At 43.7% G+C, this 14,069-nt stretch overlaps 1 protein-coding gene across 2 annotated transcripts in view; it reads right to left on the reverse strand.

The window, feature by feature from the left end:
- The window catches only part of BANK1 (B cell scaffold protein with ankyrin repeats 1), a 2,974,928-nt gene that overhangs the window by 1,674,950 nt on the left and 1,285,909 nt on the right, over positions 1-14,069 (reverse strand). For both annotated transcript variants that reach the window (XM_069630704.1, XM_069630703.1), the window contains exon 8: positions 3,016-3,212. In XM_069630704.1, the coding sequence (XP_069486805.1) occupies positions 3,016-3,212 (197 nt within the window). The remainder of the gene's footprint in view (positions 1-3,015; positions 3,213-14,069) is intronic.

A 14,069-nucleotide genomic window follows, 5' to 3' on the forward strand; every position in this document is an offset into this window, starting at 1 on the left:
GAATGAATGACCGGACATAGACAAGGGATAACACTAACATTGCAGGCTTGCTGAAACTTTAGTGAAGCCAGGCATTATGTACTATATGCAAAGGGTACTAATCCTAGGGAAAAAAACATTAAAAAGCGAAAAGGGGCAGCACACCCCAAAGCATATGGAGTGTTAATTCTACCAAATTCTAAACCGCATGAGAAAATTGAAAACCAACCAATAATAAACATTGGTAAAAAGAAACATATAGAAATGCATAAATGCAAAAATTATGAAAAATTGTAAAAAAGTTTTTTTGAAGAGGACTAGTTAAAAAATTAATTAAATAAATATTGCCTTAGTACCAAAGCGGAGATAGCTCATTAAGACCATTGGAAATGGTGTCCAATTGGAAAATCCAATGAGCCTCCTTTGTGGACAGAGTTTGAGAGGGGTTGGAAGAGTTTTTGACAACATCAATCACGCACCAGCGCAGATCCTCTGTAGAGTGGCCATATTCCATGTAATGGCTCACTAGTGGTGAGTTAATTGACTTACATCGAATCCTGGAGCGGTGCTCCGTGATTCTAGTGTGTACTGGCCGTGTAGTTTTTCCAATATATTTAAGCCCACACGGGCATTCAATGCAATAGATAGCCCAGGAAGTCTTGCAATTTGAATAGTGTCTCAGTTCCCAAAGTTTGCCATGCACCAGGACTGTTTTTGTCGTCATCGCAAATTTACAAATAGAGCAGGACCCGCAGGGAAAGTTACCCGTCAGTGGGCGAAGGTCCCAACTGGTCGTAGTGGATCTAGAAGATTTTAGTGAAGAGGAGGCATGGACTAGTTGGTCCTTGAGATTCTTTTGTCTCTTCATGGCGAAGATCGGCAATGGTTCAGCTGGTAAAGCTAATTGTGCCACTGACCAATGCTTCTTAATTGCTTTTTTGATGAGAAAGGAATGGGGACTATAGGTAAGGGCACATACTCGTTTGTCCTGTGGCTCCACATTTTTAGGTAGTAGCAGGGTGTCCCGAGGGGTGAATCTTGCTCGTTTATTGGAATTGGTAATCAATTTTTTGGGGTACCCTCGCTGGCGGAACTTAGTGGTCAGGTTAGTAGCATGTTGGACATAATCTGCTATGGATGTACAGTTCCGTCTAATGCGTAGAAACTGGGAATAGGGTAAATTTTCTTTCAGAGTGCGTGGGTGGTAACTGTCGTAATGCAGTGATGTATTACGATCTGTGGGCTTGGTAAAAAGAGAACAGACCAGTTGGTTGGTCTTATGTTGAATGAGTAAATCAAGAAAAGGGATTTCGATATTGCTCATATCATGAGTAAATTTAATCGTCCGGTGGCAAGAGTTCAACCAGAGAAGAAAGGAGTCAAGTTCCTGGGAGGTGCCGTGCCAGATGAAGATTATGTCGTCTATATAGCGCCTCCAGCTCTCGATATATTGGCGATATGGATTAATGTCAGAAAAAATGAATTTGGACTCAAAGTCAGCCATAAAAATGATGGCCAGGCTGGGGGCGAAGGCCGCACCCATTGCAGTGCCTTGGGTTTGCTGATAAAATTGATTTTGATATACAAAGTAGTTCCTGGTAAGTGCCAGGGAGAGTAATTCCATGAGAAATTCAGTGGGAGCTTTGAAACTTGATGCAGAATGGGTCAGATTGTTTCTGATACAGTCCATAGCCTCATCGTGTGGGATGTTAGTATACAATGCCGTGATATCTAGTGTGACCAGAAGGCTGGTAGCTGGGTCAAAGGTCTTGCCTTCAAACAGAGAAATTACTGCAGTACTATCTCTTAGATATGTCTCTGTTTGTTGGCTAATGGGTTGTAAATATTTGTCAATAAATTGGCAGACTGGTTCCAAAACGGTACCACAGCCTGCCAATATAGGCCGCCCTGGTGGTTTAGCCAAGTCTTTATGGATTTTAGGAATGGCATAAAATTTAGGGGTGGAACAGTCGGGTTTGTTAAGAAATTGTGCTTCTTTTGGAGTGATCCAGGAGTGTAGTAAGGCATAATCTGTGATTTCTGAAATCATCTTCTGGATGTCTTTAATTGGATCCTTGCGGAGGGGGCGGTAACTGCCTGGTACACTGAGAAGGTCTTGTACCATAGTATGGTATTGAAACTGATTTAGTATTACTATGCCCCCACCCTTATCTGCAGGTTTGATGACAATTTTTGAGTTACTGCTGAGGGATTTTAAGGCTAGTCTCTCTGCTGGTGTTAGATTGTAGCGAACAGTCCTATGCTGTTTTTGTAGCTGGTTAAGGTCTCTTAGAATACATTTCTCAAATGTAAGGAGTTCAGCTGGCATAGTGCTGTCTTCCGGGATGAATGTAGAGGGTGGGTGTAACCCTGTTTCACTTTCATCCGATGCACCCTGGTTATCTGAAAAAAAGATCTTGAGTCTAACTGACCTAAAGAATCTTTTGATCTCGGAGTGCACACTGAACCAATCAGTAGGATGTGTTGGAATAAATGAAAGACCTTTGGAGAGAACTTGAAGTTCCATCGCTGTAAGCGGTACTTGTGATAAGTTAAATACTGGTAAGTTTACTGGTTTGTTGCATTTTTTGTCAGTTCCCATATATTGGGTTCCCATGTTTATTTCCTAGTGGGGTTGTACCCCTACTTCTGTGAACCTTTGCATAAATTCTGCTCGCATTGATTGTATGGACTAAATAGTCCTGTTTTTTTCTCTTTGTAAATTGCATTGCTTTTGTATGTTTTTCATGTTGTATGTACTTATTAAATTGACACATTGTCTTGTTACAAACTAACAATTAAAGCAAGTTTATAATTTTTTTATGCCAATATATTTTTTTCCCCTTTTTTTCTCATAAAGGTTACTTTGACTGGTGAGAGACCAGTAAATTAAAATATTGAATTTGATTTAATCTATTGTTTAGGCTACCAGGAGAATAATACTGTTAGCTCCACAAATGATATTTTTTGACTTTGTATGTCCAGGCACACCCTTGTGTTTACAGTGACAAGTAAAAAGCAGCCTTTTTGACTTACGGACAAGTTTTGGATGAGGCTGTGAAGATCTGTGTGCCCCTGTTTCTTGGCAAGACTCGCAGGGTCATCTCCGTATTTGTTGATCATCTTGGAAGCCAGGGATGCTCCAGGGCACTGCGTTAAAAGAGTTGTGAGGTTCTTGAAGCCAAAATTGGCTGCACAGTGAAGAAGAGTCGGATATTCTTTGGAAGGTGTATCTGCAAAGAGAAGGATGTGGCAGCACTTTAATATATATGAGAACCTCTAATCCTTGCTAGACAACCACTACAAAATGCAGCCACCTCCCAATTGCAAGTTTAGGTAAGATTATTTAAATTTAGTTAAGTTAACTTCACTTTAATTTAGTCCAGATAGTTATAGAACTTACATATGGCAGCCAAGTGGCCATACAGTGCTAGATTATTCAGAGCCAAGACTGGTGTCAACAGGATAAAGTAGTAACATTAAGGAAGTTTTAATTTTCCTATGGAATATCCCATGTACAAATGGTGCTTGAATTAGAACATAATAATAGGGGTACTCACATTTAACACTAAGTGGGACACACCATACTGTGGCACCAATAAAAGATCTGTGTCCCGACTCCTAATGCTTCTGACAGCTCCCACACTCTCTTCAGGCTTCCACTCAAATCCAATCTATTCAGTGGCGGATGATTTACACAAGTGCTTCTCTTATTCGCTAATCAATTACTTTTGGTTTTATTTAAAACATTTATAAAGTATGAAAAAAACGTCTTGGTGCACGTAGCACTTCACAATGCAAAATCTACATTAACAAATAAATATACACACAAATAAACCAGTAAAGTATCAGATCATAATTGTTCAAATGGATTTTCAAAATCAAACCTGTGGGTGGATTCTAAGAGGCCAACCTCTATGGTGACAGAAAAGACACTTAGAGCTAGAAGGGTGTGAGAGTGGTCTAGGGCTACAATGAGACACACACAAACATTCCAACAATTCAGGTTAGGGTGAAGATGTACAACAATATACAATTATTTATTAGGCCTTTAGAATAAACCAAGCACTGAAAACCTCAGTCAAGTGTTACAACACAACTACTTTCATATACATACATACATTCAACATGAAGCATTCTGCTAACAAAACACCAACACTTTACCTTTAGAAACATTTATGCAATGGTAAGCAAAGCCAATGGCAGCACTGTAAATAACTGTGTGTGGCAAAGTAAGTGAGAAAATAGATCAAACAGTAATTTAGAACCAGTATAGGTAGGTAAGTACATTTGGTAGAAACCCCACAGACAAACCAAAGAAAAATCCTAGATCTCAATATATGTGACCCCAATAATAATTGGGGCCTAGTGCCTGAAAATCATTAGTTCCAAAACATGTACTTTATGGGTGGGTTTACTATGTGATTCACTAACAAGACCTCCAACGGTTGTGAGTAAATGTTCCAGAAGTTGAATAAAAAGGTACGTTCTTACACGCTTTTCTCTCAATCCCACCATCGTAAGGGCAGATCATGGGGTCCTTGACTAGACAACCACATATCTTTCTCAGTCCAGGGAAGATAGTTTTAGGTGTTTATGTCCATACAACCGTATGGTGGGAGGTGAGTAGGAATAGCTATGTAATTTCACCACCTTACTCCAAAGTCTTCATCAACCACTTCAGGGGTTCCCGAATCCACTGGACCTACTTATTTCTATGCCCTGACCGGTCGAGGGAGGCCCAGGAGCAACAAGTGCAGAGTTCACATTTGGCTTCGGTATTGGATCCAGCTAGTCTGGTGTTCCAGGCTCTGCTGATACGGTTTTGAAGAATGGGCATCCTTTACACAACAGGCTGAAGAACTCCATGGAACTGCAGGAGCAGGCATCTTGTTACACAAGTTGAAGATCAAGGAAGTTCTGAGGGTGAACTTGGAACAGCAGTGGTTGCAGCGACGTCCAGGAGAGAGTTGGTCTGTCCACCAGGTGGTCCAGGGACACTTCTGAAGGCTCAGCAGGGATGGATCCTTGAGCAGGGGTAGGGCCAATTTGTTTCCACCAGTTCATGGGTCGAAGCACTGACAAGGGCCCTCTGGAAAGGAGCAGGGCTTCACCGGGACTTGGCTGGTGGCAATGTTGGTTATCTTCAAAAGGTCACCCCGGGTCTTCAGCAGGCTGCACTTCTTCATAGGGGTCTTGGCTCCAATGATGAACTGACAAATGGTTGCAGGAGTCACCCTTTTATACAGAATTTGGCCTGGAGTCGGTCCCAGGTCCACCAATGGTAAGGATCTGCACGATTCAAACTAAAAATGGATGTCCAGACTCTGTGGGTATGGGCCTTTGATCACCTTAACCCAAAACAGGCCCACCACTTAGGAAGTGAGTACAAAGTTGTGTATAAAGCAGGTTTATTGTACACAGCTACGGGGAGCGGTTAGATGGTATTGCAGGACCAAACTAACCCCCCAAGTCTCAACAATCCAACATCAGTTGGCATTTTATATACTTTTTGCAACAATTTAAAACACTCCCAGATACTTTCTTACCATCCAACCTCCAAACATGATTGGACAAAAAATCTTCAAAGAAATCCCATCTTTTCCCAATTCTTCCATTTTCATTGGCCAGTCTTATATTGATTATCATATTCAGATCATATTCAAAACACACCTCTTCTTGGGATTTGTCCGTATTAGGTCATGACGTCAGTACGTTGTTAAAAATCAGTATTGACAACATAATTCATTGCTAGCAATACTGGTCTAAGGACTTTATATGTCAGTGAATTGAAGGTTTACAATTACCCTCAGCTTTACTGGCTTACAGTCTTTTGTACGTTTTAGTACTTACTTTAAATTAAGGTGTATGTACAAATTGGACTTAATTATACATGGTGTAAACAAACAACCTGCTGTGATCAATTGTCACTCAGTGGAGCATTGTTAGACTTTTTTTGATCTGTGTTATGCCTAGAATATCTGAAGGGCATGGGACTAGAGTGTTGAGTTTGACTGGTGTTTTTAAAGGAATGCTGTTAATTAATATTCTTCATTCCGACTGATAGGGGCCATTGCATCTAATTTATGTATCCAGAACATTTCTCTTCTTGATAATGCAGAGTTTATATCACCACCTCTTTCTGAAGTTTTGATCGTTTCTAATGCTAGGTATATGAGTTGCGCCACTGAGTGTTGCATTTCGGTGAAATGTCTGGCGACAGGGAGGTCTGATTGTTTGTCTGAATGTTGGATTTGTGCTCCGTCAATCTATCTTTGATTTTACGAGTCGTTTGGCCTATGTAGAATTTGCCACATGGGCATATTAGGCTACAGATAAGAAATTTTGAATCACATGTTGCAAATTGTTTGATGTTGATTCTCTGTCCTGTGTTTGGTTGTCTGATTTGTTCTCCTTTTTGAACGTTGTTGCAGTGACTTCAGTGTAGACAAGGAAAGGTTCAAAATGTCGGTTTGCCCAAAAATGTTGGTCTGTCTTGGGCCATTCCCTCTGCTTTTACCAGATTGCCTTTCAAGTTTCTCCCTCTGGTGTAAGCAACCATGGGTTGGGTGGTTTCATAAACAGTTTACATAGTTGTGGGTTCAGTCTTGTCAGTTTCAAATTCTTCTTCAAAAGGCAGTTTATCTGGTGTCTTTGTCTAGAGTACCTCATTAAATGCACAAGGGGTGGATCTGTGTTGTGTATTTTGGGTGTCAGAAGGTTAAGTCTTGATTTTCCTGAACATCTGTCTTTGGCCTTATCCAAATATTGTCTGAATAGCCTCAGTTCTTAAATCTAGTGGTTATATTATCCATATGTATATAGTAAGTTTGGTCTCCTGTATTGAGTCTGCGTAATCTTAAAAATTGACTTAGGGTAAGTTGTCGTTCAGATGGTCTAGATAGAAACTTGAGTAGTGCAGAGTGTTGTTAATATCAGTTGGTTTTCGATACATGGAGGTAGGGAGAGTTTTTCCACTAGGTGTAATCATTACATCAAGGAAGTGGATAATTGGTGTTCCGATTTCCATAGTAAATTTAATCCGTGGATGTGACATGTTTAAGTAATCCAGAAACATGTCCAATTCTTCTTTGGGTCCTTCCAGATCCCAAAGATTTCATCAATATAATGTTTACATAGGATCAATTTGGGTTTCTATTGGTGATGTTCCAATATATGTTCTGTCTCAAACATGTACATAAATAAGTTTGCTTATGCTTGAGTATGGAGGAACCAATGACAAGCCCATTGATGTTCCTGATATTTGCAGGTAATGGTTTTTCTGAAGCGTATTATATCAGATTTAACACATAGATAACGTTCCGTTAAGACCATATAATCTGTTATATTACAGACACTGCAACTGCCTCGCAACGCTATTATATATATAAACGTGACACCCACTACTTCGGAATGGGCTTAGAACCCAGGGACTACATTACTATTTTCGAATTCACGATACCTTATAACTAGAAACTGAGACACTTTTTCCACATTTCCGTAGATAACATCCAAACCTGGAGCTAAACACGGTCAGATTCATGAGATGATCCTCATATCCTATGCAGACAACAGAACAAATGGCCTCCAGGTGATTACCGCAGAAGGGGTACTTATTGCCTTCTACTCCCTACATTTTGAATTTGTTCCTTAGAGCGGCTCAGTGATAGAACTGTTCCTTCTCTTTCTACACATACTATAGAGACCCTAGAATACCGCAAGAATAGCCGCAATTAAAATGGACTGCACACAACAAATGAACATTAATTTGCTCCTGATGAAGGGATGGATATTTTCCAGAAACGTGTTGAGCTTGATGTATTACTGTATATAATTCTTTTGATTAAAAAATATTGCTTGTCAAAATATTGCTTACTTGTAAAAATATTAAGAGAAGTTCACTTGACTGAACATTAGTATTAACTTTAGTAACTGAAATTACCTTATGATAAATCTCCATAGCTACCGACTGGTAGTTACCAGTGCTAAGGGTGAGCAGGGGACGGGAGTGTCCATAAACTGTGGACACTTTTTTTCTTTTTCAATTAGCTCAACGACTTTTAATGTCAAAGTCATTTCTTTCTCCCTTGCACCCTCAAATAGAATAAACCTTCCTCACACTTGCTAAACATCACTACCACCGATCAACTAAGGAGTGTGTCTGCCCCTCTCCATTGCATTACCAACATAATTTAACTTCCCATGATACCTTTGCCTACTGAGGACTCCTTCGGTGATATCACTGATATCAGTATTTATGCAAATTAGGGATTCCCACACATCTTTTGCCACCCAGGGCTCTGCAAATCCTAGGGCCAGCACTGGCTGAAAGCATGTTAATAACAAAGGAGTTTTTGCTCTGATTGATATTACAGGCCTTGCTATGCATTTATTTAATAACCAGTCTCTGTGGCACAATCATTAATGCATGGGGCTTGTGCCTGAAAGGTTGGGGGTTCGGACCACAATGGCAGAGATCTGGCTTAACTGATACTGCACAATTCTGAAACTATTATGATGTGTAGAATTGTTGCTGATTGTGAAGAATGAAACATACCCTGCAGTCGAGCAGGGATTTTACAAGTGGTCACCCTCCCTTTCCCCAAAACCGGGTCGGGGTGACAGAGGATCCAATACCGGGACGTCTGGTCAACCTAACTTTCGGACATGTGGTAGAACGAGCCGGTGGGAAAAAGAACAGACTGCACATTCCTGGTTTGTTTTCAGATGGTAAGGTCCCAAGGCATTTAGAGCGACTTTGCTGTCATAAACTCATTCTTACCCATCTTCCCACATATAATCTTACCACAAAACCACAAACAGAACTTCACTGTGCCAGGACCTGCCCCTCACAAACCCAGGGCCCCATACTGAACCAGGCGCAGTGAGCGTGCTAAACAGTACTCTTCACTGCTCCTTTTCCTGACGTCCAGCCAGTGCTTAATTTGTGGGGGTGGTTGCCAGTGCCCAACACCGGCACTCTTTTTTGGGCACCGGAACTCATGCAGAGCCAGCGCCCGTGCCATTGCTTTGTTTGTTCTTCCACTTCGCTTTGCTTCGATTATAAATCATAAGGCCTCATTCGCACCATGGCCGCCTCCAAACCGGACTCCATTACTGGGTTCCTGCAATGGGGACTTACCGGGTCATTCCGACATAGGAGGACCCGGTAATTCCTCCTTGCAGGAACCATTCCCCATTCCCATTTGAGCCCCCATAGGGCTCAATGGGAATGGAGAGCGAGGTAATAATGGGCACATTACAAGTGGCCCATTATTACCTCCCTCTTCCCCTCGCAGGACCCGGAAAAGACGTCTGGTTTTACCAGACGTCTGGTCTGGGTCCCGCAAAGGGAACCTCATAATCAGCGTTCACGGAATGAAGGGTGCCGGTCCCGTACCGGCACCCTTCATTCCGTGAGCGCCAGGGTCGTAATGAGGCCCATTGGGATTTGTCATTCTGATCTCGATCTCTTGTGCATGCAGGTTGCAGGCCATGGTTGGCTGGGCCTGGGAGGGGCCAGCAATAGCAATGAACAACAAACTGTTACAAACAGCCAATGAAAACTACCATTCTGTTGTTACTATGCAGTATTTGATACATTCTGTATACTAACACAGAATGTGCAGTTTTCATTGGTTGTTCATCTGAGCCAGTGAAATTACATGGTGACGTATTGTTGTTGCCACAGGAGGCAGCGCGGCGCCACCTTCATTTCACGAGTTACTGTGAAGGTGTCGAGGCGTGGCGACGTCGGTCCTGACTTGTGAGAGAGAGAGCCTGCCCTGCTGCACTGGGTGGTGTAGCCCAGTTGCTTCCTGGGACCCCCTCTGCCTGCTTTTTCATTTGTGCGGGTGCCAGTGTGCGCACAAGCCCCCCCCCAGCCTGAGGCCCCGACAGGAGACCAAGTCCGAGCTGGCAAAGCAGGTAAGTCACTTGTTGCTGCGTGCGGTGCAGTCGGAGGCTGTCACAGTCAAGTGATCAGGCAAGGAAGGCCAAGGTCGGGGCCCGGGCAGCGGCATGGTCCCCTGGTGGTGTCCTGACTGCCCAGGAGTCAGGACCCCACCAGGGGCCCATCCGGGCCCGGGCTTCTGTCTGGGTGACCTGTGTGCAGTGTGCTGCTGACTGCAGTCAGTGCCAGGCCCAGGCCAATTTCTGTGACCAGGGGCTGCCGGTTGCCGCAGACTGAGTCAGATGACTCTGCCGTGGGCGGCCGGGCCCGTGGATTGTGCCCAAAAGTATGTTTTTACTTTTTTCTTTGAAAACCTGACCTTCCGTGGGGCCGGTGGCCGGGGCCCCACCCCACAGAAGGTAGGTTTTAAAAGAAATAACTTATTTTGAGTGGCGGCTGTGGCCCATCACTTCGAAAGTGATGGGCCCCATCTGCCCAAATATACGTTTTTTCTTTTAAAATCTTACCTTCCATGGGGCCGCTGCGCCGCGCACCTATTTTTGTCATCATCAGGCTCAGCATGGCCGTGGCGGTGGTGACCCCACAGAAGGTAGCCTAAGTTATTGAGGTAAGGCAGGACAAGGGCACGGGCGGCAGCTTGGTCCCACTAGTGTCTGTCACAAAAAGAATGAATTGTCGTTTGCAACTTTGGCCACTTTTTCATTGGTGCCGAGCCCGACTCGAGACAATTGTATGCCCCAGTCCGACCCTGGATGGCATTCATCTAAGCGAAACATGAACTGTGAATTTTTGCCTGGGTGTTTCCGTTCTTCCTTTTAATGTTATCGGCCTCAATAGTTCACAAACAAGCTTCAGCGAGGGGACCCGGAACGGTGCACGTATTGGGCCGAAATCGAACTAGCTGCACTTCGCGAGAAAAGCCAATGCAAAGACGAACTTCTGAAATGCCTTTTCAGGCTTAACGATACACACATGGAAACTAGAAGGGGATAAACATGGTGCACATGCCCACTAATCTGTCGTCATAAATAAAAGCACTAGTTGAGTATTCGTGTATAATTCTCAACCGTCTTTTGCTGTCATTTCTTTACATAATTCCAGCGCATGTTTTATATCCTGATGTGTGGTTTATACACCAGATGTGGCCCCTTAACCTGAGTACAATGCGCTCCGAGCATGTGCTCTAAATGAGAGCACATGCAATCCTCAGATAGGAATCCTCAGATAGGGAAGTGGGTGTCTGTTACACCCCGCAGTTTAGTGAATTATATCAAGAACATGTCAGTGGGAAGGAGGTATCCGAATATGCATTCTCCTCTGGCTCCTGAATATTGGGTGACAAAACATATTTCGTTTTTTAATATGTGTTAAGGTGAAAAGAGGCCCTAAAGCCGAAGTAGCACAGGCTGTTGATTTCACAACGTCTTGCAGAAATGACTTTTTCCAAGTTATACAACACCATGCTCATGCTTGAAGGAAGGGTGAAGGGGGATGCATTTATGAGATGTGATGACTGATAAGGGCTTGAGAGTAAATTGATTACACAAAACACCTGGATGAGGTGACTGAAGAACGGGCTGAGGGAGGGTGCTCTTCCTGGAGGTAACCGATTAACAGTACTTGGTTACTTTAACAGACTGTCAGATGGGGCAGAAGGGGTAGAGACAAATACAGTGCAACAGTGACTGAAACAGAATGCTTTTTTATTTATTTGCATTTCTAAAGCACTCACACAGCCCCGGGGCATCGAGGCGCAGTTACAGGAGGAGCATGTCTTAGTCGCGTATTTACTACTATCCTGTGCTGGCAGTTGCTGCAGCGCCAAACATGTGACATGGAGCAGCAGCTTTGTGATGGGCTGGTGGTGGGCCGATCTAGGTAGGTCTAGCACTGAACTGGGGCGGCAGGCGCTGCGCCCGCGCTGCAGACGGCGCTGCGGACGGCACCACGCCCGACCTTATGGGGCCAATATTTTTTGGGCACTGGCACTTATTTTTCTACAAATTAAGCACTGCGCCCAGCCAACATGCAAATTCTCAAGTGGGCCTGGGATTGCAAGTCTCTGCAGCAGTTTAGTTAAATAGCGAGTTAATCGCAATTTAACAAAACTGCTGCTGAGAACACGATAAAACACAAATGAAGGGGTACAACAATTAAGCAGCATTTTTGAGTTTGGAAATGTCTTTTTTTTTTCAATGAAAGTATAAGATGTACTTTTGCAAAAGTGTGGCCGACATGTATAAAGCATGCTTTTAACAGTGATGGCCCCATTCCCGCAAACGCGAATGACGGCTGGGGAAAGAGTGCAGAACATCAAAGCCCTGCCCTGCGGTTCCTCGGCGAAGCTGGGAGTTTGCAGGGCTGAGGCAGGCTGTATCATGCATCGTAGCATAGCTGTCCGTGGCATTCCTCCACTACAGCGACACCAAAGTGGTGCGTACATGAGCACCACTTTTTTCCATTTGCTAATGTGGAGGAGTGCCACAGGAATCGGCATGTAAAATGCCCTATACCAGAAGTGTCGGCTGCTAAGCTGGTTTATTGCCCTTCCTAGCAACCAGCACATATATTCTAAAAGCGGTGCATTCATTCCGACGTCAGAACAATGCGCCACCTTCAGAATATGTGTTAAGTACCGAAAATGTCGGAAGCACTTCTATGACATTTTGGTACTTAGTACCGGGTTGAGAATAGGGCCACCAGACTAAAGGTTAAAGAGGAGGATCACTAGGGTTCCGTCCCCACTCCAGGACCACCCACTACTCCCGTGCCTCAGTCAGCCCTTGACCTCCCAGCAGAGTTCAGGAATCAGCGATCACACTAGAAGCTGAACAGTGCCACAAGGCTGTCTAAATGGCTGAGGTGTGCTTTACACATATTCTTATTCTTATTCTGATATTAATTGAGCGCTTTACAGAGGTATGTAAGAATACAGCTACACAGCAGGGCGCTATACAGAGGTATACAACAGAGCAGATATTCAGCAGGGGCCACAGAGGATGGGTACAGCTGTACAGCGTGGTGTTGAGCAGAGAGCGGACGGCGTCTTTTGAGTCAAATCGCACATAACATACCATTATATAATATACAGCTCCCACCTTTTTTGACACTCTTAGGGGAGTGCGCAATAGCCTATGTTCCTACCAGATTCCCGTCTGCTTCCAAGCGCTGTCCTAACAGTTATTATTATGAAAATAATGGAACTCAATTATTCATCATTCCGGAAGAAGGTAACGCGAGAGGGCCCTCCCTGGGCGGAATCCAAACGCGTGGCGTGCACTTAATCCATGAGCTATATCCTCCCAGATATAATTTGAGGAACAGAACTATTTCACCTCGATGGACGTATGGATATTTTCAGAACACATTCTTTTTACTAAAGGCCATAACGGTATGTTTTTTTATTTTTTTAAGTTTACATATATGCTTATATAGCAGACAAAGGGTATTATTGTATGGCCATGTCAGGTAAAGGTATCTTCCGTGCCGCCTCTATCTCACACTAAAAGGAAAGCTAGGTTCTTCTGCCTCGACTTGACTGCTGCCCTTTGTGCCAGGCTGCGTATGCAAATGTGCTTTGCATATCATTGCGTCTGTCTGCGTGTTGGTCTTTCTTTTGTTTCTGTGCCAGCAGAGGTGCTTGAACATGCTTCCTTTTTTTGCGCTGCTTTTATTGTAGCTCTGAGCTGCCCTGTGTTTCCTCTCTCCGCCTCCCACATTCACTCAGAAGGTTCCGGTGCACGTGTGTGCCCGTGGCTTTGTGTCTGAACCTATAGAGTGCTTGCCTTTTCTTTATTGTCTTTGAAGCAGCTTCAGCTGTACACTTCTCTATAGGGGTTTCTAAATAGTTAACCAGGCGCGGGACTCGTGGATAGGCTGACGCTTTACTCCAGGGGGAAGATTCTTAAACATTCAGAAAGGTGTTTATAATGTAGCATATGTACTTAGCAGCACTCGTTGATGCTTGTGTGATATAAAAAAGGAGCAAACAGGCTTTACCACCATCCATATCCCTTAAAGATCTTTTTATGGGCCATATTTAGTGCCTGCGTCATAAGGGGTAGAACAGTCAGCTGCCTCATTTTCGCGCAGCTTGTAAACGGCTTGGAGGCGGCACGCTCTCCCCATGTTCAATTTAATTTGGGATTTGTTCACCTGGACAAAGCGGCTCACAGAG

Source organism: Ambystoma mexicanum, chromosome 6q (genome assembly GCF_040938575.1).
Source record: "Ambystoma mexicanum isolate Mex_15411 chromosome 6q, UKY_AmexF1_1, whole genome shotgun sequence".
Classification (NCBI taxonomy): domain Eukaryota; kingdom Metazoa; phylum Chordata; class Amphibia; order Caudata; family Ambystomatidae; genus Ambystoma; species Ambystoma mexicanum.